General features: G+C 48.5%; 1 protein-coding gene across 2 annotated transcripts; it reads right to left on the bottom strand.

Moving 5' to 3' along the window:
• TBKBP1 (TBK1 binding protein 1) lies at window positions 1-26,520 on the bottom strand. 2 transcript variants are annotated; one of them, XM_036753193.1, is made up of 10 exons: window positions 26,489-26,520; window positions 23,129-23,391; window positions 22,434-22,556; window positions 21,772-21,876; window positions 21,239-21,419; window positions 20,515-20,702; window positions 19,768-19,829; window positions 4,133-4,251; window positions 3,174-3,901; window positions 1-1,078 (listed from the first exon to the last, which is right to left on the bottom strand). In XM_036753193.1, exons 2-10 carry the CDS (start codon window positions 23,351-23,353, stop codon window positions 950-952), a joined length of 1,860 nt encoding a protein of 619 aa, XP_036609088.1. In that variant the 5' UTR covers window positions 23,354-23,391; window positions 26,489-26,520; the 3' UTR covers window positions 1-949. The 2 variants fall into 2 exon arrangements, with proteins under 2 accessions (XP_036609088.1, XP_036609087.1); XM_036753192.1 differs by lacking the exon at window positions 26,489-26,520 and adding an exon at window positions 24,028-24,111.

Here is a 26,520-nt window from a genome sequence, read left to right as displayed (position 1 = left end):
ACACACACACACACACACACATTTACTGAGCCTTTGGTAGTGGGAGTGTGGGAGTTAGGGATGTATACTTGATTTGGGAAGGGAGGAAGAGGCCAGGAGGAGGATAGGGCAGATCCATATTCTGCTCAGGTCTGGGAAGGCAGGCAAGTGTGGTAGGAAGAGCAGAGAATCCTCACTCCAGTCTGTAAAGTTAATCATCCAGACATCCAGACCCTGCTGGGGGGCAGTTGGGAGGCCGGGGGCGGGGGAGGAAGTTTCTAGGAATGGTGTAGGGAGAGGTAGCCCTGGGATGGATAGATGGACAAATGTGTGTGGAAAAACAGGGATAAGGAGGTGGCTATCTCTAGTATTTTCTCCCCAGGAACCCCACTCCAGGAGATTCAGTGCATAGGGAAGAGTTGGTATCTGGCATGAATGCCTGGATGGGCTGAGGACCTGGAATGGGAGGGAGGCATGGGGGACCGAGATGGAGTGGGGTGTGGCAGAGCTACAACACATCACAGACACATCTCCAGGGTGGGGTGGGACTTCCTGGAGTCCACAAATCCCCTTCCCTTCCCCTCCCCCCACTAGCCCAACAATACTGGAGACTTTACTGCATCCAACACAATTTGAGAACAGGAAGGAGGACAAAGACTCAGAGAGGGATGGACAGCCCTGATCCATCCCACCCCAGTCCCCCACTTCCCTGGGAAAGAGCCAGAGAGGAAGTGTATGGGGCAGGGAGTGGATCTTGCCATCTTCTCCTGGGATGAGCCAGAGCTAAATGGTGAGTGGCAGTACAGTAGGGAGACAGCACACATGGGTAACTAGTGGAGGTATCTGGGAGTAGCAGAGGTAAGGGAGGACGGACCCTGCGAGAATCATGCAGCATTCAAAGAAGAGGGGGGATGGTGGTTTGGAGACGTGGGAAGAATGGATGATCAAGGAGAGGAGGGAGGGGAGCGCCCTATATCTTGCTGTTCTCCAGGTGCGAGTCAATGTGTTTGATGAGTGCATCATCCGGGTACCCAACGGGAAATCCCAGCTGACAGAGAGGGCAACTTCGGATGTCTGAACCCACAGTCTCCATTAGCAACTGGAGGGAGAGGGAGAAGGAAGGGAGTCAGTAATTCCTGAAGCCTTTCCTTGCACCACCCTCAACCATCATACTTTTCCAACTTTCTCCCTATTCGTTACTCTTGGGTCCATCCCACCCCAGCCCTTAACTTACACATCCACATACTAAAACAGAAACTTTGTGATATATAAATATGTAAATATTTGTATGTAATGTATATATATAAATATGTAGATATATAAAATACATATATTTGACATTCTAAGTGTTAATAAATATTAAATAAAAATAAATTCATATAAAATAAATTTAAATAAATAAAATTAAATTAAATAAATTTATATAAAAATGAATTATATAAAAATAAATTTATCTGAATTTAAAAAATTATATTAAAATAAATTTATATAAAATAAATTTACATAAAATACAAACTTTCTTTTTGTTGTTGTTGTCTTGCATCCCCAGTGCCTAGAACACAGTTGGTACTTTAATAAATGCTTTTAATCAACTCGAGTCACAAAGAGCATGGGGATCAGTCCTATCCTCCTCCCCAACCTCCAGGCCTGCCAGCTGACTCTCCAATGTGCTCCTCTGGGTCTTTACCCTTCTTGTTTTAGCTGCAGTTTCCACACTGTTAACTCCTTCCTTCTAGCTGCTCTCTCATCCCTTGACTTCCATGATATTCCTCTCCACCATTCTCTTGACTGAGACATCATATACCTCTTGTAGAGTGTAAGCTCCTTGAGGGCAGAGATGATTCGTTTTTGTCTTTTACTTAACCTCAGTCTCCTGACATCCTCCTCAGTCCCTTTCTCCTACACCTGCCCCATAAGTGGGGGTGTTTCTGACGGTTCCTGTCCTCAGCTTTCTCTTCTTTCTTTACACACTCTCCATGATTTTATTTTCTTCCATGGTTTCAATCATCATCTCTATGCAGATGACACAAAACTATTAATCCAACCCCACTCTCTCTCCTAATAGCCAATTTTGAATGCCCCTGGCTAGACATCTCCCCTGGGACATCCTATAGGCATCTTAAACTCAGCAAGTCCAAAACATAACTTCACATCACAGCTAAAATCCCACCTTCCACAGGAAGCCTTTCCTGATCCCCTGCTGTTGATTATTTTCAATTTATTATCTAACACATTATATATTATATTACATATCATATATAATATAACATATAATGCAATATATTATATATTTATTACATTACAGTATATAATTACATATTATATCATATGTGATATTGTGAGCTCCCTGAGTACAAGGATTTTCTTTTGCCTCTCTCTGTATCTCAATGATTAAACATACTGCCATATATTAGGTGCTTAATACACATTTATTGACTAACTCGTTAATCTCTCCCCACCTCTCCACTCCCCCCAAAAACTGCTCTTCATTCCAGCTCCCCTATTTCCACTGAAGGCATCCTCCTGCCTCCGACAAGTCCTAGCCATGTGACCCTGGACGAGTCACTTAACCTCTGATTGCTTTCATTTTCTCAGCTGTAAAATGAGGACAATAACAATGCCCACCTCCCAGAATTGCCATGAAGGCAAAATAAGTATTTGCAAAGCTCTTAGCGTATAGTAGGCCCTTCACAGATGCTTGTTTCCTTCCTTCTCTCAATGCCCAACTCAGGGGCCACCTTCTCCATAAAGCCTACCCTGATTCCTCTTCAGCTGAAAGCCATCACTCTCTCTGCAGATTCTCCCTAGTGTTGGGTCTGGATTTTTCCTTTGCTGCTATTACCTGTATTCTGCTTATTTATGAATGAGTTTTATGCTCTTCCCCAGCCCCGATGCACTGTCAGGTCCTTGAAGGCAGGGGCTGTGGCATTTTTCATCTTTAAAGTCTGTTACTAGCACAGTGCCTGGCGCACAGCTGGCACTCAAATATTTGTTATACAAAAATGCCTTGAATTGGGTATGTAGATGGATTATGAGAAGTTTGAGCTCCCCAGAAAGGTGTGGGAATCTCAGGCCCGACTGTTGAAGTTCTGGGGCCTTGAGGGCAGTGAACAATCTGCCACCCCCACTACCCTGTAACGACTCTCTCCCCACCCACCCCTGAGCCCAGCTGGAGGCCCCAGCCCCTCACTCACATTAATGGATGGCCAGGATTGGGCATGTTCCGCGTGGGTGTAGGCAGCAGTGGGCGTCTCAGGGATGGGGAAGCCGGCGCAGAAAGAGGCACATCTTATGGTGCCTGACTCTGGGCTGGGGGGGCTGGGCACAGCCCACTCTTCCTCTTCTGAAGACTGCTTCTCAAACCGAAGCCGGATGCCTTCAAAGGTGCTTCGGGGGCTGAGAGGCCGACTGGGGCTGTAGAGCTCCCCACCGTAGGGTCGGGGCTTGGGCAGCGTTGAGGCCTCAGCCTGAAGCCACGGGACAGCTCCCGCGTAGCCCGCCCCATCGGCCATCTCTGAGTAGCTACGGCGCCCCTGGAAGCCAGCCTTCACGTGGTGACTGGGTGGCTTGGCATAGGCCAACTCCACCAGAGTCCTCTCCCCTGGTGGGGGCCGAGGCTGGGGAGCTGGGCAGGAGGGGTGCACAGGAGAGCGGCGCTGTGGTGCAGGAGACTGGCATGGTGGTGGAGGTGGCAGGGGCACAGGGGAGCGGCGCTGGTGGGCAGGTGATGGGCAGGATGGTGAGGCAGGTGAGCGGCGTTGTTGGGGTGAATGGCATGGTGGAACAGGGGGCACAGGGGAGCGGCGCTGAGGAACTGGGGACTGGCATTGGGGCCCAGGTGGGGGAGCCCGGGCTGGTGGGGATGGTGAAGGGCACTGTGGGGATGGAGAGTGGCGCTGAGAAAGAGGGGAGTGTCTTTGGCCTGGAAGGGAAAACAGGATGGAATGGGAGCGTGAGGAGAAAGTCAGACCTCAAGAAAGCTTTGTTTTTACAATGATATGGCCTCCCACCCTTGGGGAATGGAAAGACCCCAGCATGCAAGGAAAGATGTTAAGATAGGCAGATGATTCATAGCCCCTCAGAAACTAGCACAGACTCTAGTCCTGTCCCCTTCTTCCCTCCCCCACCTCATTCTCCCCCAGGCCCAGCTCACCGCTCCTCTGGGCTTGTTCCTGCAGCAATGTCCTCAGAATCCTCCCCTGAAGAGAACTTAGCTCCCGGAGCCGGCCCAATTCCTCTGTCAGTTCTGTGTAGGCCAGAGCCAAGTTAACCCTATGGAACATGCAGAAATGAGAGCTATGGCCCTGCCAAGGCCTTGCATATACACCTCATGACCACAGGATGATTAGGATTTAGAGTTGAGAGTATAGCTGTAATCAGGAAAGGGCAGACAAAGCTCTGACCCAGGCCCCAACTTGGGGATAGGCAGGTGCATCCTCCCCACAGTGGTCTAGAGACCTCTTTCTTATAACTCTGAATCTTTGGTTGGCCGTAACCCCCATGAGAGGCACCGAGAGAGAGGAAGAGAGTAGACACATACCCTGCAACCCTAATTGGACTATCCTCTGTACCCTGCTCATGCTCCCTCATCAGACTACCCACTTCCCCCTAGGGCCCCCATGTTTGCCCCAGTTGAAAAAATTCCCAATTACACCTTGGCTAGAAGGGACTATACATAAAAGACCATGTAGTCGACTCCCTCCTTTTACCAGTGAGAAAACTGAAGCTCAGAGATGGGAAATGGCATTTAATATATCGCACTTAAGCATAGGAGACAGGATAAGACTTAGAAAAATGATGGGGATCCCTAATAGATAAATGGTCAAAGGACAGTTTTCAAAGGAAGCAATCTCAAGCTATCTATAATCATATGAAAATGCTCTAAATCACTAATAATTAGAGAAATGCGTATTTAAGCAAATTTGAGGTTCCACCTCGTACCTATCAGAGTAGCAAGGTTGACAAAAGAGGAAACTTATAAATGCTAGAGGGGCTATAGAAAAACAGACACCCCAGCTCACTGTTGGTAGACCTGTGAATTGCCTCAGCCATTCTGCAAAGCAATTTGGAACTCTGCCCAGAATGTTACCAAACTGTGTATATACCCTTTGAACCAGCCCTACCTCCATTAGGTCTATACCTCAAAGAAGTCATAGAAAGAGGAAATGGATCTATATGTGCAAAAACATTTATAGCTTCTTTTCATAGGAGCTAAAAATTAGCAACTAAAGGCGTGTCCTCCTATTGAGAAATGACTAAAAAAAATCAACATGGTATATGAGTGAATGGAATATCATTGCACCATAAGAAAGAACGAAATGGATAGCTTCAGAGGAAATTGGAAAGATCTCTATGAACTGATGGAGAACAAAGTGAGCAAACAAGGAAAATGATTTTATACCATGACAATAACATTATAGAGAAAAGTAAATTTGAAAGACTCAAGAACTCTGACCAACCAATAGTCAACCGTGAGTCAAAAAGAATGAAGATGAACCATGACACTCATCTCCTCCCAGTGAAGTGATGAACTTACAATGCAGACACATTTTCCAAGATAGCTAATGTGGGAGGCTTGGGTTTTTTCCCCCAGACTATATAGCTATGTATTGAGGACTTTCTTTTTAAATTTAACTTGCTTAATTGAGGTGGAGGAATAGATATTTTTTTAAAATACTTAATTGAAAATAAAAATAATAAACTAAAAAAATTATAGGGAGAGAGGCCAGTTGAGGGAGATGAAGTCTCTTTGAAACCTGAGGGATCTGAACTTTTTGACCCAGTACACAAACACAGTTTAGCCCTTATGGGAAGACTGGGAAAGCAGGATGGGGGAACTGCTGGGAGGGAGAATTAGGAGAGAGAACCAAAGAGCCTTGTGAGGTTTTATAATAAATCCTGTTACAGACCGGAGGCATTCTCAGACAGGGCCAAAATGTTCTAGGGGCCGAGAGAATCATTTAACAAATAACATCACCCACTTGTATGGTTCTTCTCAAGGTTTACATATCACTTTCCTCATAAGCATTGTAAATATTCTTGCCTCCAATTTACAGATGGAGACACTGAGACTCAGAGACATTAAAATGACTTACTTAAGATCACATCAATATATCACGAATCGGTGACACTACTCCTCCCCTACTCCCCCCTCTCTGAGACAGAATTTGAATCCAAATCTTCCTGATTCTAAGGCCAGTCCTCCATCCACTGTACCATACTGTCTCTAAACCAGAATCACACAGCTAATAAAAATATCTGAGCAAAGACTTGAATGCAAATTTTCAATGGATAAGATACTTGACTTGGGTTCAAATCCTGCCTCAGACGCTTACTGTACTGCGTGACCTTATGCACGTCACTTAAACTCTCTGTGCTTCAGTTTCCTCAACTACAAGATGAAGGGGTGAGACCCAGTGGCCTCTAAGGTCCCTCCTATCTCTCACCGTAGAACACTGCCTCTGGGGGCAGCTGGGTGGCACAGTGAGTAGAGCACTGGCCCTGGAGTCAGGAGGATCAGAGTTCAAATCCGGCCTCAGACACTTGACACATGTACTACTGTGTGACTTTGGGCAAGTCACTTAACCCCAATTGCCCAGCCAAAAAAACTAAAACAAACAAAAAAAGAACAAAAAGAACACTAACTCAGCCAATGGGAACTATTGCTACATAAGAATGAAGAGCTTAGGCACCATCCAGTCTTTGCTGGACAGAACCATTCATATTCACTTCTAATGCCCTCACCCTGGCGTATTCTTTGTGAATTTGCTTTGTGAATAAGCTCTATGGAAAAAAACAAACCAAACATATTATCTCAAGTGTGCAGGGATGAGAGGCACTGTGCAGGGTAGGGGATGGGGAACACGTAGTAAGTGGATAGACCACTAAACTTGAGTCAAGAAGATTTGGATTGGCACTTGTTCACTGCGTGATCCTGGACCTCCCCAAGTCTTGGTTTCCTGGTCTATAAAATGAGTCTGATGATAACTGTAACATTTGCCTCACCAGGCTATTGTGAGAGATCATATATGTAAAGTGATTTATAAACTCAAAGACTAGAGCCCCCTGAACTATTTTCAATAAACATTTGGGGGGTGCGGGGACAGTGGAGGGGAAGTGGATGAGGTTAGGGCTTCAGAGGGCAGGAAAAGCTGGGCGACCGGAGACAAAGAATGACTGAGCCGCTCACTTGTTTGAAAACCAGGCTGGGTTGGCGGAGGAGCCTGGGGGTGGTTAGGGACAACACCCCCTAGCACAGCAGCATTATTTTTAACTCATTCAATTCATTTTCTAGCAGGGGAAGGAGAAACAAGAGGACCGGGACCCCAAAGGAAACCAGCCCTGTCCCCTGGGGAATTCTGCTGCCAGAAAGAGTTTACCCAAGTGTGTCCTGGTCCAACCGAGTATTGTAAAGAAGACTGGACTTCTTTCGAAAGACTGTGGTTCCAATCTTGTCTCTACTATCTATTACCTCTGTGACCCTGGGCAAATCATTTCATTTCTCCTTTTCCCTACTGGTTACAAAATTAAGGAGATGTATATTTTGCATGACTTCATACATGTAATTGATATCCTATTGCTTATTTTCTCAATAGGTGGTGGAGGGGCAAAGGGAGGGAGAGAATTTGGAACTCAAAAATTAAAAAAAAAGAATTTTAAAAATAAATAAAAATTAAGGGGGAAAATGAAGGTGACAAATCAGATGAACTCAAAGATCCTTTCCAACTCTCATCCTATGATGCCTTCTAGTATGAAGGGTAGGCACAGGTGGAGAATACGAGGCCCAGGGTGAGAGGGGTGGCAGGCAGGAGGGAGAGAGTCTTCCCTCTTTGCTCTGTACCCTCAGGCCCTTCTCTTCCCCTTAGCGCTTTTAGGACACACTCTGGACTCTTGTTTCAACATCTTAGTCTGATATCCTGAGTACCTGCCTTGTCTCCCAAGTCAGACTGGAACCTCCACAGGGTAGAAACTGTTACTCTTCCTGGCCCCATAGTTCAGCATAGCTCTGCCCACAGAGGACAGTATGTCCAAGGTGTTGATTGATTCATCCACCAGCCCTAAAGAGACAGCTGAGGTGTAGTGTAAAAAAAAAAAAAAAAAAAAAAAGCCCTGGACTCCTGGAAGTCAGGACTCTCAGACCCAATTCTAACTCTTTTTGTAAACTCAGGCAAATCATTTCCCCTCTGTCATTTAGTCAGTGATAAACATTTATTAAGTGTTACTATGTGCCAGGCACTGTGCTAAGTTACACTGGGATAAAAAAAAAGGTAAAAGACAGTTCCTGCTCTCATGGGGCTCACAGTGAGTCTCAGTTTCCTCTTGTGAAAAATAAGGGGATTGGACTAAATTATCTCTTATGTCCCTTCTACAGCCCAAACATTCTATGGTCCTCTCCACCTCTATCCTCTCTGCCTAGATTTCAGGTGACAGATACAGGTCGGCGCCTTCACACTCACCCCCCACCCCAGGGCCTTGGCCATCTCCCAGTGTACCTCTGTTTCTTCACCTGACAATCTAGATTCCCGAGTTCCTGTCACCTCTCCCTTCCTCTCTATTCCCTCCTAACACTGCTTTCTGCCATCATCACCCTAGCTCCTGCCAGTCACAACACAACCTGAGAGTGGGGCTGAGTGCTGTCACCCCTGCTGGGTCAGACAGGATAAGGGAAGGGAGAAAGGAAAAGATGAGGCCAGAATTCCTGGCTGGGGTGAAATGTGGAGTGGAAAATGGAGTGAGAAAGAGAAGTTTTAAGGGGGGAAGGTAGAGAAGAGACAGCCCTCCTCTAGAGTCTGCCAGGTATTCCTGGGGATGCTAGGTCAGTGGGAGTTGACCTGAGACTAAGGCCATTGCTGTTCTCTGTCCACAGTGCTGGATTCCATAGGCTTTCCCCAAACAGGTGCTGTTGCCCTCTGAGGAAGCCTCCCAGGAACACTCCTACTTCTCCAAATATACACCTTTTCCGTGTTCAAGACTAGAGGCTAGCTGAGGGTAGGTTCTGTATCTCCTTCTTCCCATCCCCCCGGGTCTTTGCCCCCAGACATCCAACAAAGCCAGGTTGAGAGGCTAGGCCACATTGTACCCACTGGGAGAAGCCCAGAAGCAATATGACTCATGTTGGAAACACTGCAAATTCAGTGGAAAAAAAACCAAAAAAACAAAACTAAAACTCACAAACACACAGAAAGATGCATACAAATACACACCATTTCCTGAGGTTCTGGCCTATATTTGAATGGTGTTTTTCTTTCCCACTCATCAAAGTTATCCATCTCCTTAAATTTCATTCTACACTCTGTTTAATCACCTCTTGCACTTTTATCACATTTTCTCCAGAATCATAGTTATACATGGGTGCACATGACTCCTTCTGAAATACAAGCTCCCTGAGGGCAGGGACGGCCATTTTTCATCTGTGTATCCCCAGTACCTTGTACATAGTATGTATTTAATAAGTCTTTATTAAATTAAATTGGGAAGGGAAAGGAGAGAAATGCAAGATCCCAGGATCATGGATTTAGAACTGGGAGAGACCTTAGAAGACATCGACTTCAGCCCCTGATTTTATAGATAATGAAACTGATGATGGTAAAGTGAACTGCCCATGATCACACAGCTAATCAGTGACCAAATCAGGTTTAAACTCAAGGACCTCTGACTCCAAATTCACATTACTTCCATCTCCTTTTGTTTGCCTTAACAGTGATAATGATAAATAATAATTGTTGAGTCCGACTCTTTGGGACCCCATTTGGGGTTTTCTTGGCAAAGTTACTGGAGTAGTTTGCCATTTCCTTCTCCAGCTCATTTGACAGATGAGGAAACTGAGGCAAACAGGGTTAAGTGACTTGCCCAGGATCACACAGCTAGTAAATGTCTGAGGCCAGATTTGAACTCAGGTCTTTCTGACTTTAGACCCAGCGTGTTACCCACTTCACCACCTAACTGCTATTAGTAATGATAATAATAATTATAGCTACCACTTATAAAGCATGTCAAGAATTGCAAAGCACTTGATATAAGACAGGCACAATTACTATTCCCATCTTACAAGTGAAAGACTATATCCGTATAGCTGATAAATGTCAAAGATATCCTTTAAATACAGGTTCTCCTCACTGTAAGGCCGGGGTTCTCCTAAGAATGGGTGACATCAACATTGCCCACACACTGCCTTTCTATATTCAGGAGGAACCCTGGAAGCAAAGAGCACTGGGCTGGTTCAGGGGAGAACAAAGGAATAAGGGAGAACAAGTAGAATATGGAGGAGGAGAAGGAGGAGCAGATGGATAGATGAACGTTTGGATGGATAGGTGGGTGGGTGAATGGATGGATGGATGGTTGGATGGATGGAAGGATAGATGGGTGGATGGATGGATGGATAGATGGATGGATGGATGGATGGATGGGTAGATGGATGGATGGATGGGTGGATGGATGAGTGGGTGGGTGGATGGATGGATGGATGGATGGATAGATAGATGGGTAGGTGGATGGATGGATGGATGAATGGATGGATGGGCAGATGGATGGATGGGTAGATGGAAGGGAAGAATCCCATGGGTAGAAAGACTTTGCATCCACAGCACATGTTTGCACACATATAAGAGGGAGAAAAGAAGATGTCAAATAGATGGGTATGGGGAGGCCCACAGAAGTGGTGACTATCTCAAAATCCACTTTGGTTAGTTTTGGTAGAAAAAGTTTTTAAACAGTTTCAATTTGTTGAGCCAACAGCTCCAAAAGGCAGGGTTGGTAAGGGACTCCAAATACTGGTATCCAAGCCATTGAATGAATAGATGAATCATTCATTCATCCATTCATTCATTGATTCAATCAACATTTCACCAAATCATAAAATTGTAGATCTTAGCAATGGACAGGACATCAAGAAGTGATATGGTCCAGCTTCCTGTTGGGACATAGGCAAAGGAGAACACACTAAAATGGGAATCAGGAGACCCAGTCAGTGGGGTCTCTGCCATTGATAGCTATGTGGCCTTGAATGAATTACTTCCAGAGGACTGTGGGCTTTAGAGCTGGAAGAGACCTCAGAGATTTCCAATGGATTCAGTTCCCTCTGCTTTAATATGAAACATTCTGCATTATTATCCTCACTATACAGAGGCTCAAGGAAGGGGACATGCCCTGTTCAAGTTCACATAGTTATCAAGAGGCAGCAATGAACTAGAACCCAGATCTCTTGACTTAGTTTCTAGTGCCCTTTTACCACACCAGGCTGCACCTTTGAGTACTTAGCATCTACACAGGAGTGTGTGCTAGGTCTTTTTGCTGTTATTAGAGTCATAATTAGGATTAGAGTGGGGTGAGTCAAACTCAAGATCAAGGTTAGAATTAAAACCAGGCTTAGGAGTAGGGATAAGGTCAGGAGAAGGGCTAGTGTAAGGAGTAACATCAGGGTCAATAATTTGTAAAAGCAGGGGCAGTTAAGGTGGCACAGTGTCCAGTGTCAGGAGGACCTGAGTTCAAATCTAGCCTAAGATACTTACTAGATGTGTGATCCTGAGCAAGTCACTTAACCCCAATTGCCAAGGTCAAAACTGGGGTTAGGGCCAAGAATAGAGTTAGGTTCAGAATTAGGGTCTGGGTCAGGGTCAAGAGTAAGGTAAGAGTTGAGTTTAAACTTAGGGTTGGGATCAAATTCAAGAATTGGAGTGACTCAATACCCATCTCTACAACCAGCCCCTCACCACAGCTGCCCTTGGGTCACCCCCACCCTGGGTACAGAGGAGCAACAGACCAAACTTTCCACTGCTGATGCAGCCACACCCATCCTTGCCCTTCCCACCCCTAGCCCCAGGGGAGGCGGCCGGGCCACCAAGGCTGTGGAGCGGACTTTGAGGTTATAGGGCCAGGAGGAGGAGGACGCGGACGAGGAGGAGGAAGTCGAAGCACAGCAACCAAATGATCTACCACTTCCTCCGGGGTGCTTCCCCCCTACGCCTTCCCCCCCCTCCCACGTCCTTCCCCCTCCAACTCCAGCAGGTGGTTCCCAGAGTCTCAGGCTAAGGAGCAGCCTCTCCCTTCCTTCCAGCAGAACACAATTCTCCCCCCACCCCCTCGAGAAAACCTTATCAGACATAGCCAAACTAGGAAATTCCATAGAGGACACCTCAGGATCTGAAAGACCCCCAAAGATGGGCCAGCCTGCTTCTCAGAGACCAATTGCTCACTTTTCCAGCCTGGGCCTTGGATACTGGGCACCTGGGTTGAGGGAGGGAGAAAGAATCAGGAGGGACCCTGGGGTAGAAGGGGCAGAGGTATATTTTGGCACAGTTGGCCATTAAATCTACACAAATCAACTACTATTAAAAATTACTCAGGCATTTGGTGTCAAGCATGAAGGGATCTCTCAGGGAGTTTTCCATCTGAGGAGATAGCACTGTGTGACATCTTCCCCTGCATTTAGTAGTAGGGAAAGGGTTATAATGGCTAAGGTTCTAAAAGTCCCCAATTCACTGCAACTCAAACCATAAGACACCAACTCAAACCCCGCCCCAATATCCCCTACCCCCAATATGGTGAAGGCACTGGAAGGACTTTGGACCCCAAACAGGAGTTGTAGGGATAGAGGGTAGTACACAACAGGAATGAATGGTGTCTGAGCTCAGTCCTGACACTGTCCCTTGGCCACTCACTACCTGTAATAGAATTTTCATCTTCTCTTATGGACTTCACACATCTCCTCTGATAAATAACCACAGCCCATGCAGAGGCTTGTGGGTAAAGAGGGAGGGGGTGAAGCTGTAAGACAGGGAGTGGGCAAAAAAATGGGGACAGAGATCAAAACTCTGAGCTCCAACTACAGGGACAGGACAAAGGCAGTCAGTTCACATCAGCCTCCATCCCTAACCCTAAGGGCCCCTCTGACCCCATCCCTTGAGACATCTAAATCTGTTCTCCAGGAAGCAAAGGAGATATCTGGAGAAATCTTCACTCCCATTTAGAAAGTCCCCTGTCCTTGGTCTACAACTTTGGACTCTGCTCTATGATTCTGTCTCCTGAAGTATCAAGTTTGAAGAAATTTGGGGCTTCTAATCTCAGATTGTTGAGTCACATTGAAAGGTCCACTCATCCTCCCAGGGTCTTGCTCTCAAAGACAAATGGCTTCTAAACTTGAAAAAAAAATTCATGTGGGAGATAATCTATACTTTAAATAACTTACCACCTCTATACTCCCAACCCTGCTATGCAAAAAAGAAGATGGATTCATTCTTAGGCTTCATTAATATAAGCAGAAGGTCCTGAGAAAGGGACGTGATCTTTCTATTGTCCACTATCCAGGTCAGAGGGGGAAGGGAAGGTAACAAGCATCGATTAATCCACTATAATGTACCAGGCACTTTCCTAAGTGCTTTACAAAGATCATCTCGTTTGATTAGCCCCTATCTGGAGTGCTTTGTTCAGTTCTGGGCCTCACAATTTGGGAGGGATACTGACAACAGATGGAGCTAGCCAGGATGGAAGAGTGGGAACATGCATTTATTAAACACCTACTATGTGCCAGGCTACTGTGCTAAGCACTAAACAAATGTTATTTCATTTTATCCTCGGAGATAGGCGCGCTTATTATTCCCATTTCTGAAGCAAACAGAGGTTAAATGGTTTGCCCAAGGTCACACAGCTAGGAAGTATCTGAGATTGGATTTGAACTCAGGTCTTTCTGATTCTGGGTCTAGCGGAATTTGTGATATTTAACTTGGAGATGAGGGGTTCACAATAGCCAATTTCCCATGTTTAAAAGGCTGTTATGTGAAATAAACTTTTTGTGGTAGCAAAGAACTGGAAACAAAGTAGGTGCCCATCCATTGGGGAAATGCTAAGCCAAAATGGCACTGTAAGAAACAAGGAATATGAAGAATGCAGAAAAGTACAGGACAGTATAGAAAATAATGTGGAATGACACAAGTAGAACCAGAAAAATCACATACACAGTGATTACAACAACATAAAAATCCAAACTGAACTCTGTGTAATGCTAATGACCAAGTTTTTCACAGGAGAAGAGTTGATGAAATGCACCCTTCTCCCCACTTTGTAGAGGTGGTGGACTATGGATGTGAAACAACTTCCCTGGCTGACCTCCTTTTTTTTTCCTCTTTACTATTTCATCTTTGTTCTAAGGGATGCCTCCTTGGGTAGAGAGGTACTCGTTTGGAAATGAAGATGACTTAGGAGCAAAAGATGTCAATACATATTTGGGCTCCACAAAGGGTAAGTGTTTCTCACAATCAGAGCCCTCCAACAATGGAACGGAGAGTGAGGCTGGTGGAGAATGTAGAGAGGATTGCTACATGGACTGGCAGGTTGAATTTGATGACCCGAAGGTACTTTCCATCTCTGGTAGATTAAATGTGTTTGAAGAAGGGAGCTGGGAGGTAAAGAGTGGGGAGGGAGAGAAAGAGCTCAGGGCCTGAGTCATACGATATCTAGTGATGAGAAGGGGGTAAGGTCAATAAGGAAAGATGAGGACGCAGGGAAGGGGCACATTACCAAAAGGCGCTGAGTTTATAAGAGCTGGGTTTATAAGAAAAGAAAACTACCTGGGGTGGGGGGTGAAGAGTCATCGAGACTTCCTCTCAGGGTTAATTAAGTCTTGTCATCCTGGGGCTGCCCACACCTTTCAGGGCCCAGAGAGCTGTCAGGGCAAATAGGGCACACATGCATAGGGTTAACTCAAGCACAACTCTCTCTCCACTGTACCAAAGAGAAGTGGAGGGGCAGAGAGGGAGTACAAAGTGGAAAACAGTCCTGTGAGGGAAGGAGGGAGGCTGGCTAGAGTTGAGGAGGGGGAAATGGGCCCCAACAATGAATGGTCTTCATGACTCAGGCATCTCTCTGTCCCCACTGAGCCCAGCAAAGCAGAACAGCAGTTAGATATAAAGAAGTCAGTGACAGCCCACACTGGGACAGGGGATTATGTGGTTCCTGCGTGGGTGGGGAGGAGGTGAGGAGACAGGTGAAGGGGAGAGCCCCTCCTCTATTGCAATTCCCCTCCTCTTACATATGTGGGACTTGAGGGGTCTAGAGAGGAAAATGATTTGTCCAAGGTCCCACTGGAAGTTAAGTACAAAGCCACTCTTTTTATTTTTTGAGGCAATCAGGGTTAAGTAACTTTCCCAGGGTCACACAGCTAGTCAGTGTCTGAGACAGGATTTGAACTCAGGTTCTCCTGACTCCAGGGCCAGCTGTCTATTTACTGCAACACCTCACTGCCCCGCACAAAGCCACTCTTGACTTCTGGCCTCGTGGTTTTTCATACACCATCACAATGCACGATGCTTTTCCTTAGGGACCATCCAGTCCAGAGGTTGACAACCAGAACCTCAAGCCATTAAATCCATATGCTGGACTCTTTTAACTAAAATAAGCCACCCCAATAGTCCAGCCTGTGCTCTTGGCTCATTAACATGCAAATGCTGACCACAGTGATACAGGAATAAGGCTCAGACCTAAAGCTTAAGTAGCCCAGAGACCAACTACAGTCCCAGACCTAAAACCCTGACTGGGGCTCTCTGGCCCTCCTTAGTCTTTGCTATAGTCAGCAAAATCATAAGGAAAAGGAAATGGGCACAAGTCTGTAAAACATCCAAGGGACCCCCACCCCAACCCCACCTCAACCCAACCAGATACTTTGCTTAATTCATATCATAGGGTTTTGAGCTGGAAGAGAATTTAGAGATGATCTTATCTAACTTCTAAGGCCCAGAGAGGAGGACCTGCCCAAGGTCACATCTCTAGTAAGTAAAAGAGCAGAGATTCAAACTCAGGTTTTCTAACTAGGCATGGGTGTTTTTCCCTCTTCACCACCCTCAGCCTCCCCACAAAAACAATCTAATCATCAGTTGCCCTTCCCAGAAACCAGCTTTGGCATTAAAGACCAGCCGAGCTGGTTGGCAACCCTAGTGTTCATCCTTAATCAGCAGCATCCCTGCCACTGGCATAGACATTCCAATAGCCATACTTCCCTCCTCCTCCTCCTCTTCCTACTCCTCCTCTCCCTCTTCCCTCCCCTTTCTCTTCTCCTTCTTCTCTTTCTCCCCCTCCCCCTCCTTTCTTTCTTCCCCCTCCTCTTCTTCCTCTTCCTCTTCTCCTCTTCTTCCTCTTCTTCCTCTTCCTCCTCTTCCTCTCTTCCTCTTCTTCCTCTTCCTCCTCTTCCTCCTCTTCCTCCTCCAATCCTCCTCCTCCTTCTCTTCCTCTTCCCCTCCCCCTCCTCTCTTCTTCCTCCTCCTCTTCTTCCTCTCTCTCTTCGCTCTCCGTCCCCTTCTCCCCATTCCTTTCCTTCGTCCCCCTCCTCCCCTTCTCCTTCATTCCTCTTCCCCCTCTTTCTCTTTCCTCAGTTCCCTCAGTTCCCACACAACCCCAAGCTTCTCCTCTCTTCCTAGGGGTACAATTAGCTAATCAGATAAACTTATTTTCGTGTCATAGAAAAAGATTGGGTAGAAGCTGTGCTCCTCAGGGCCCTCACTCTGATTCCTAGACACACCACACACATGCATTGTAAGCGCTTTCTAGAAACAACACATGATGATCATTTTGACTTCCTATCATATTGTATTAACCTAGAGGATTATACAATATCAAAATTAGGAGGGAGTTGGGACCACATCATGTCACAGCTAAAGGGACCTCAGAATATAGATCACAGCATGACATAGCACCTTGGAGCTGAAAGAGATCTCATAAAAAAAATCAGGCCTGGAAGAGACTTTAGAAGTCATAAGCATGACATAGCATGTCAGAGCTGAAAAAGGCCTCTAAAACAAAACATCAGGATTGTAAGGGACCGTAGACTATAGAGCACAGAATGCCAAAGCAGAAAGGGGCTTTAGAGGTCATCCCGCAAACCCCCACATTCTACAGTTAGAGAGGAGATGATTGGCCGGCCCAAGGTCTCATAGTAAGTTAGTGTGGTTAGTTAAGTTAATTAAGTTAGCTAAGTTAGTAGACCAGGAAATCGGGTCTCCCAATTCTCAGCTCCTCCCCATATATACACACATGCATATAGAGTGAGAGAGAAAGGTCACATCAACCTTGCTACATATACTTACAGTATTAAAAGTATATACACACATCTATGTATGAGTGGATATATATATAAAATATATAACAGCTCTTTCAAAAATTCTATTCCAGAATGATATTTTTAAAAAGCATTTCTTCTTTAAAAGACTTCCCTGATTTGACCTCTGCCTATCCAACTAAAGAGCGAATTTTCTCTCTCACAGACACGTTCGTATAGTAGGCACTGGAAATTTGAAAGCCTCCTATCTAGCCAGGCTGCTGTGAGTGCTTAGATCTCTAAGCACTTATTGATCTCTGACCTCACTCCTCAAGGTGGATTTGAAGAAGGTGAATAAATAGACCAGCATCTCAGTGACAGAGCCAAGAGGGGCTCCCAAGACCCTCAGATTCCCCCCTGGATTCCAGCCCTCAGCACTAGACAAAGTGGAGAACTCCTACAGAGCAGAAGGATGGGGGAGAAGGAAAGGGACTCTTCACAGCTAGAGCCTCACATGCACACTCTGTCTAGACCCATCTTTCTCCTTTATCTCCAAGGCAACTGCATAGACTCCAATGACAGAGAAGACAAGGACTCTTAGAACAAAACATCAGAGCTGGAAAAGACTTTTAGAAAAGTCTAGCCTAAGTCCTTCATTCTACAGATAAGGAAACTGAGGGTAAGAGAAGGAATGACTGGACCAAGGTTACACAGTAAGTTGGTGGCGGGAACTCAGGTCTTAGGATTCCCACACCAGTACCCTTTCTGGGCAAAGGCCACATTGCTTAGATAGAAACTGGAAGAGTGTGTGTGTGTGTGTGTGTGTGTGTGTGTGTGTGTGTGTGTGTGTGTGTGTAGGGAGGGCGGTTCTTCTAAAGCTGCTTCTGAGGGTTGATCCCTTTACCCAATCCCTGAGAAGGATTTTATCATCCTGCCTAATAGATGTATGTGTGTATGAGGAATCCCAGACTAGTCTAGGACCCATTCTACATAGGAAAAAGGGCACCCCTGGGTGTCCAGGAGGGAGTCTGCTGATAGGCAGAACTCTGGTGTCCAAAGCCTTGGCATGCTGCGTTTTGTAGGCCAAGTTCCTGATTCTCTCTGGACCTCAATTCTTCTGCCCCAAAGAAGGAAGCCATTGTCATCCACCTCACGTAGAGGTACAGGATTTGGAGTGAGTTTGAGCATGAATAGCTCTGAGTTTTTCAGAATGCAAGACTGGAGACGGCTTAGGCCTGGCTGTTGTTCACAGCTACAGGTAGGCCAGTACATATCCTATAAACACACATCTCCCCCAAGGGGCCCTGATGCCACTACACACCAAACCCTTCCTGCTCCTATCTTAGCCCTGGTCTTGGTCTGATTCTTAACGTGTACCTTACAGACTGGAATCCTACTCCTATAATTGCTGTGTGACTCAAGGGGAGCCCCTACCTTTTTCTGTGTCTCCCATTTTTACACAGCCATACCCACCCCACCCCCATCCAGAAGAATGATCCTTCAAAGAAACAGATAAAAGAGAACTCTAAGAATGATTGCTCCTGCCTAGCCCCCTCCTCTCTCTGCTTGCTGGGGAAGGAAGAAAGGGTTGGGCTGACTCACCCTGGCAGGTATGAGAAATGGAGGGCCAGAGTAGCCAAAAGACTCACCCAGAAGCACACAGAGCAGCAGCAGCAAAGCGACTGAATCCCACCGAGGAAACATGGCCCAAACCCACCCCCAGAGGAGCATGGGGTTGGGCATGAAAGGAGAATTAGGGGAACTTCCCCAACTCTGAACTCCACCCCCGCTCTCACCTCCTTCCCACCCCACCATTGAGAAACCACAGAGGGAGAAAGAGCCACCCCAGGAAACCCAAACAGCTCCCTGGCAGCTGGGCACTGAGACAAAAGTGGGGGAGAGTTTAACCCTGTGGGGAGAGGCAGAGTGGACACCGGAAAGAAGCATGGGACTTAAGGACTCAGGAGAGACCCTGGTTTGAATCCCACCTCTGACTCAATGCTACCTGTACAACACCGGGCAAGTCATTTCATTTTTCAGGCCTCGGCTTCCTCAACTGTAAAATATAGATAATACTACCTCTGTTACTTACATCTAATACCTACTTGTTAGAATTAAATGGGACAGTGTGGATTTGTTTGAACAGATTAAAATGCTATATAGTCGATGGTGGGGCAGCTAGGTGGCGAGATAACACAGAGAACCAGCCCTGGAGTCAGGAGGATCTGAATTCAAATATGGCCTCAGATACTAGCTGTGTGACCCTGGGCAAGTCACTTAACCTCTGTCTGCCTCAGTTTACTCATCTATAAAATAAGCTGGAGAAGGAAACAGCAAACCACTCCAGTATCTTTGCCAAGAAAACCCAAATAGGGTCACAAAGAGTCTAACACAACTGAACAGCCACAAAAAACATAGTTGATGGAGATGATAATGATGAAGTTGTATGGATAGAGTGAGTCAGCTTCAGAGTCAGGATGCCCTGTCCCTGACACATACTAGCTGTGTGACCCTGGACAATTCACTTAATCCCTCAGTGCTCCACCCCAGACCCCCACAGCCCTCCCAAGCAATTCTCTAGGACACTGATGAGCAAGCATCATCACCCTTGGTAACAGAGATTCCTTATGTAAATTCTCTGTACTAATCAAATCATAGGGCCAGTCCCTGCCCCGCCCCCATAGTCATCATTATTATGCTGGAATCCAAGAGGGGGTTCTGGTAGGTGCCCTGACAGGGAAAAAAAGGAAGGGAACCATGAGACTTACTGGTCATCTCCGACTCTCTTCACCCATGCCATATCTCGCTCTGATTGGTTGGAAGCCAAATCCTAAGAGAGAGAAGGGGTAAAAAGTGAGAGACCCTAGAGCAGAGTGGGAGAACAAGTTATACAAAATTAACCACATTGCAAAAGGAAACAACTTTGAAAAACTTAAGACTCCTCCAATCGATGCAATGACCGAACGCAATTCCAAAGGACCCATACATAGTGAAACACGTGGCCCACGTCCTGAGAGAGCTGGTGGACTCAGAGTACATATTGAAACACACTATTTTGGGGGACATGGCCAATGTGGAAATTTGTTTTGCTTGAATATGAGTAATTATCACGAGGGTTTTGTTTTTCTTTCTTTTTCAATAAGGAACGGGGTGGGGTAGGGGAGGTGGGAGAAATTAATTCATTAATTGAAATATAAATTAAATTAAAAGCAAACAAAAAAAGTGAGACCTCAGGATGGAACTTCATATCAGATCTCATCATCTCATCCCCACCCCACCCCCACCCCGCTGCCTACCAAACTTTTCTGGAGATGGGCATGACTGATGTAGATGAAGGACAGTTCTCCCTGGATGCTTCCAGGGAGCTTCCAAAGGCCCTTCTCAGTCTTCCCCACCCCCAACCTCCCCAGGATCCTTATAGCCTCCTCTTGGACCCACCTCCCCCAGACCTGGATCCCAAGGAGCTGGAAAAGAGGAGACAGACACAGGGTCTGATGAGGTGCCAGGAGGCATACCTGAGCCCTGCTCTCCTGCAGCTGCTTCAGCTCTCCCTGCAGCCGCTCACACTCAGCCTGGAGCTGCTCTTCCCGGAGCTGGGCCCCCCTCGCCTCCCCTCTAGCTGCTTCCAAAGCCTCTTCCAGCCTCCTCCTCTCCAGCTCCTCAACACTGGGTGGGCTGGGCCAGCCCAGGGAAGGCTCTAGCACTTCAGGGGGCAGCAGGAGTCAAGAAAGAGAACAGAGAGAGGAAGGGGCACGGCAGGTTCAAGGTCGGTGTTGGCCCAGCCCTAGGGTTGCTCGCCCCCACCCCTCTCCCCCTCCACCAACCTCTGTGGACATAAAGGGCAACAGGAGAGATCTCCCTTTGGCTGGATCCACAGTCCCAGGTAGAAGGGTGGCTGAGGAGGGGGGGAGGGGCTGGGACAGGTTAAGCTGTCTCCTTCCAGTTTGTTAAACGACCTCGCCAAGGTCCTCTATACCAGAGCATCCTGATTCTCATCCTGACCTTCCGCTCCCCAACCCAACGAAGCAAAGGGCTGACGTTACTGAGTCTAGGTGGGCAGTGCCCTCTGCTGGTCATCTTAGAAATGACATGCTTGGGGCCCCTTAGTTTGCGACGGAAAGAGTAGAGAGAATTCCCAGTGGGCAGGAGCGTATGTCCATGTGGTGGGGAAAGGGGTCCGGTGCCTGTGGGATCAGGAAGCAGTAAAAGTACGAGGCAGAGCCCTCAGGGGGATCTCACCGTGGCCAAGGCCAGGCCCTCCTCGTAATGCCAGGTAGTGGAGGTCAAGGTCAGTGTCAGCGGGGGCAGGAGCTGCTGGAGGACTCAGGCTGGGGAAGGTGCTGTCCCCTCCTCCCTGCTGCTGGCGAAGCTGCTGCTGCAGCCCACAGATCTGTCTCAGGTGCGTCTCCACCAAAGCCCGCTGGAGGGGAGGCAGGACAGGGCTTCACTGAACCCACATTCCTGGCAGGGATCCAGGGAACATGGGGGCCACTTGGCTCCCCTCCTCCCAGCTCTGAGGAGCCAACCAGCCAGACTCCACAGCATGCTCTCTCCCCGTCCCCCCCGCAGCATCGGTGATACCACCCTATCGCCATCCCCAGCACACTCTGGGGCACAGATGTACATCAGGACACACAAACACTCACACTGAGATGCGCAACTACCGGCATCGCAGAAACGCCCACCCAGCCACCTGCCCATACACACACAGAAGGTAACACTCGGGGCCAGAGTCACCTCCCCCCACCCCACCCCCCACACACATGCCTCACCATCTCCCCCAGTTCGTTTTCCAGGTCACTTTTCTCTACACACAGCTTCTCATAGGCTTGGATCATCTCTCCCAGTTGTTCTTCCTGCTCCTTGCTCTTCTGGAGCTGATCCGGAACCATGAAGGGGAGGGAGGGGAACAGGGAACAGCAGGATCAAAGGCAGAGAGAAACATCATTCGCATTCTTTTTAGCTTCTTAAGATTTCCAACGTGATTTCCTCACTAGGAAATATAGACAGTATAGGAAGTGACTATTATCATCCCCCTTTGTCCAGATGAGAAAACTGAGGCTTAGTGATTGTGCTAGCTTCACACAGCTAGTAAGAGGGCAAATAAGGCCGTGCTTTACCTAGGGATAGTATCACCTTCAGTAAAGAAATGGGGGCTCCACAGTTGTGGGATTTCGGGTGGGGGGAGGCCTATTTGTTCAGTCCTAGTAACAATATCCCTAATTCCAAGATGAAAGCACTGGCTGAGGGTTTCTTGGGGTCCTGCCCATCCTCCCCAGGCAGAAGCAAAGGGGGTAGGGGCCAATGCAGTTGACTCTAGGCATCGGGAAGGAATGAGGATGATCCCTTCTGATACCCACCTTGGGACACACTGTAGAAGGGGGGATTGAGAAAGAACCACACAGACTATGGTCCCCTGGGGAGAGGGGCTCACCTCATGCTGGAACTGATTGAGTCGCTGCTGTAGACTGGACTTCTCCACCTCTAGCAGGGAGCCTTCCTTAATTTCATACAAGGAGAAGTTGTGTTCATCTCCAAAGTCACCAATCACTGGGTACTGCAGAAGGCAGAAGGGAGGGTTCTCAGAAGGGAGGGTTTCCTTGGCACCCTACCCATGCCCTATGCTGTCTTCCAGACCTTTGACCCACTGGTTCCATCCCCGAGGGTCACCTCTCCTCCTTCCACCAGAATGCCACAGCAGATCCCTAACTAGGCTACTCCCAAATCCTTCTCCTGCCTTCAGCATGCACCCTTCACTGGACACCGTTCTCAGATGTCTCCCAGACGGTCCTGGCTTGATCCTTCTACAAGACTTCCCAACTCCATCACTATCAGAACCCACCAAGAGGTATTCCCAGTGAAGATCTATGAATCAGATCTTTGTATTCTATAGCCTAAACCTACCACTGGATGTCCTAAGAGACAGATCATTCCTTGATAACCCTTCTGGAGGATGGGGTAATCTGCCGATCTCTCCACACTATCCCATGAATAAAACACAATATTAGAGCCCTCCTGGGAGACCCCTGAAAACCAATGGGACCATTAATCTGATTCCTCCACCAGGGCCCTTAACAAGATCCCTCCCTGAAACAGTGGAAATGGAGGGAGGCCTTGATGGCCCCTGACCTTGATCTCATACACCTTGAGTCGGCGCCGTAGGGTGGCATTCTCCCGCTCCAGCCCCCCCAGCCGCTCCTTGATGTCCCCGTAGGCTGTGATGAGTGCGAAGTGGGAGGCAGAGCACATGTCACTGCCCAGCACAGGGCCCCCTGGCCCATCCAGCCACACCTCGCCGGACCCCAGCGCCTCCTGGGTCAAGATGCTGATGTCGTCCTCAAACATGGATTCCATGGCACTCAGGTGAGGGGCAGGGGCCCTGGTGGAGCCACCTGAGGGGGTTGGGGGGAAGGGGGAGCCAAAGTCTGCCAAGGGCGCCCAATACCAAAACCTCCCCCCAGCCCAAGTGGGAATGTGGGTGGGTGTGTCTCTACCACATGGCTCATCCACATTCCTTGTGTCTTTGAGGTTTAATCCTTTTGGGACATGAGGACAGGAGACTTCCCAGTTTCACTATGAAGGAGAGGGACCCCAGGCCAGAGGGGGAGCAAAGTCTAGATAAGGACCAGCTAGGTTATGGGTGGCCTCAGGTCTAAGACCCCCAACCCTAAAGACCTTATTCCTCCTTTTTTAGTAGCCCCTGGTGGGTTGGAGAAGAGGGTGGGGATTCATTCTGTCCAACCCCGTAACTCCAGGGAAGCTAAAGCCAATCTTGCTTATTATGTACTACACTCCCATCCTCACCCCAGGGCTACTAAAAACTATCTTCCTTAAAGTCACCAGGGATCTCAGGCTTGTTTCCCTTCCCAGTGAGGGATAAGGAAACTGATGGCCGCAGCAGGAAGAGGTGTGGGAATCCCAGCCCTCAGATCCTACTAGAGACCAAGAATGCCAGCACTCGGGGTCCTGGTGCCCCTGCCTTACCTGACCCAATTCCCTTCTCACAGTTCCCCCCAAGTCTCAGATACCTTGCAGCCATACTCCTGATCCCAAGTTCGTCCTGCCCCCAGGCCTCTTCCCCAAAGGATCTGCTTTCCTAAACTCCCAGCATCATATCCTCTCCAGTCTGTCCCTCCACCCTATTTCCTCCCAGAGGATTCCAGAGTTCAGGAAAAGGAAATACCCTCCCTTCCCCCCCTCTACTCTCTCCAAGGTCTCATTGGAAGCACGGATGTAGTCATTGTTCATGTTCTGCCTATGTTTAGGGCCCAGGGAGAGGAAGGCCAGAAGCTCCCGGGTCAGAGCTGAGGCTCAGAGATAGGGATTCATTGTCAGGAGTGGAGAAAGCTCAGTGTCAGTGATGGACGATTTGGTGGCGAGGGTAGAGGGCTCAGTGTCTGCAATGCCAGGCCCTGTGTTAAGGACGAGGGGGTTCAGTTTCAGAGACAGAGGAGGCTCACTGACAAAGGATGAGAGGGTTCAGTTTCAGTGACAGGGAATTCAGGGTTGGGTATCAGGGATGGGAAGCCTAGGTTTCAAGGATGAGGGTATATGTCCGGGATGGGGGAAGGGAGGTGTTTCAGTACTGGGTGAAGGAAATCCACTGTAAGGATCAGGAGGTGGGAGGGACCCATTGTCAGGCAGGGGTGGGGAAGTTCAGTGTCAAGGATATGGGAATACATCAGGAATGGAGGATTGGGTGCTGGATATAGGATAAGCCCAGTGTCAGGGGCCCGGGGGTGAGGGGATGCAGTAGCAGGCAGGTATGAGGTTGGCACTCAGTGTCAAGGATGGAAGATTCAGTGTTGGTGATTGTGGCCCAACATCAGGAAGGGGCTCATGTCAGAGATGGGGGCCTGAAGGATAGGGACTGAAGGCTGTGTCAGGGTTAGAGGCTCAGTGTTAGAAATAAGGGATTTCAGTGTCAGATATAGAAACAGCATTAGGGAGGGAGGTTCAGCATGAAGGGTGAGAGGCTGATCCTCACGTTTTAGGGAAGGTCTCAGGGTCAGAAGTAAAGGTTTAGCGTTAGTGATGAAGGCCTGGGTTAGATGCAATGGAGCTTTGGTTGCTGACTTCTCCACATAGGAAACAGGGGACGTGAAGCGTGGGTTGTGATTTAGGGTTCCTTAAAAGAGTAGGTTGTAGTGTGTGTGTGTGTGTGTGTGTGTGAGAGAGAGAGAGAGAGAGAGAGAGAGAGAGAGGATTCTTTGGGGACCTGTTTATGAATGTGGGTATCTGTGTGTGATTTTGACTGTGTGTAGGGGGGAAGTATTGTGTGTCTCTGAATGAGTGTGGGTGTCACAGAGCTGGTACCTCAATGAGAGGGTTTGGCTTCGGGGTGCTGGTGGAAAGGGACTGAGACGAGAGTGGTTGAAGCTGTGTGTATATTGTTCTGTGTTGTCGGTGTGGATGTGAGAGCTGGGTGGGCTTGTGGCACGTAAGGCACGTAATGGAATGTCAGAGGGGTGTGTGAGTGTGTGTGTGTGTGTGTGTGTGTGTGTGTGTGTGTGTCCCTGGGCCAAAGCTCCGTGTGTTTTGGCAGAGTATGAGGATTGTGGGAAGGAAGGAAGGGGGTGTTTGCTTCCAAAGCTAGGCAGCAGAGGTTAGGACCCAGAACCCCGAATCCCTACCCACAAGCAGCCCTGGCTTAAGTGTCAGGGAAACGTGCGTGGCAGTTGTGTGTATGTCTAAGGGGTGGGTGTGTTTGTGTGTCTGGCCCCACCTTTAACCCTTTCCTCTCCCCAATTCTGCTCCTCACACTCCCAGCCCACCCCACGCCACCCTGGTCCCCCCAGGAGAGGAAGAGGCCAAGGCCACTGTGCGCAGCCCCAGCCCCTCTGAGCCGGCTCCCCACGCAGGCCTTGGCCAGCCCCACGATGGGGGTCCCTGCAGCCTGCTAGACTGGCAGGCCTACCCGCCGGACCGCTGGCGGGCCAAAGGTTCGCTCCCTCCGCATCCTTCCTTCGGGCCTAGCTGGAGGAGGGGCGGGGCGGGGTGAGAGATGAGGGAGGGAGAGGTGGTGGGCGTATGGGAAGGAGAAGGGGGGCTGTTGCTTAGCTGGCCCGACCCCCTCCCGCGGCCCCTTTAAGAGCCGCCCTTTAAACCCCTTTAGCTCGGCGGAAAGGAATTGTCGCCCCTCCCCTCTCGGGGGCTGAGACCACGCAGCACCCCCCACTTCCCCCGCCTGGCGGATCCCCTGCCCCAACACCTTTCATGCCCCTTGAGCTCGTGGGGTTCGGAGACGGGGCGCCGGAGGTTGCGGGGCCTGAGAAGCAGGGGGGATGGGGACGGAGGGCCGATGCAGCAGCCCGGCACTGGGACCCTTCCCCTCCCGTCATCCCTAATGAAGTGCATGCCAACGCCCCCTGCCCATCCCCCGCGACCCCCTGCCAGGGCTCCCGGCATAGGACCCCAGGCGCCACTACCATCAGCACCGCCCCCTTCCCCATCCCACCCCACCAACCCCGGCCCCAGCCTGGGACTCACATCAGCTGCCGGCTCCGGTTTGCATCGCAGCT

The sequence above is a fragment of the Trichosurus vulpecula genome, chromosome 4 (genome assembly GCF_011100635.1).
Source record: "Trichosurus vulpecula isolate mTriVul1 chromosome 4, mTriVul1.pri, whole genome shotgun sequence".
Classification (NCBI taxonomy): domain Eukaryota; kingdom Metazoa; phylum Chordata; class Mammalia; order Diprotodontia; family Phalangeridae; genus Trichosurus; species Trichosurus vulpecula.
This window is presented reverse-complemented; position numbering and strand designations above follow the sequence as displayed.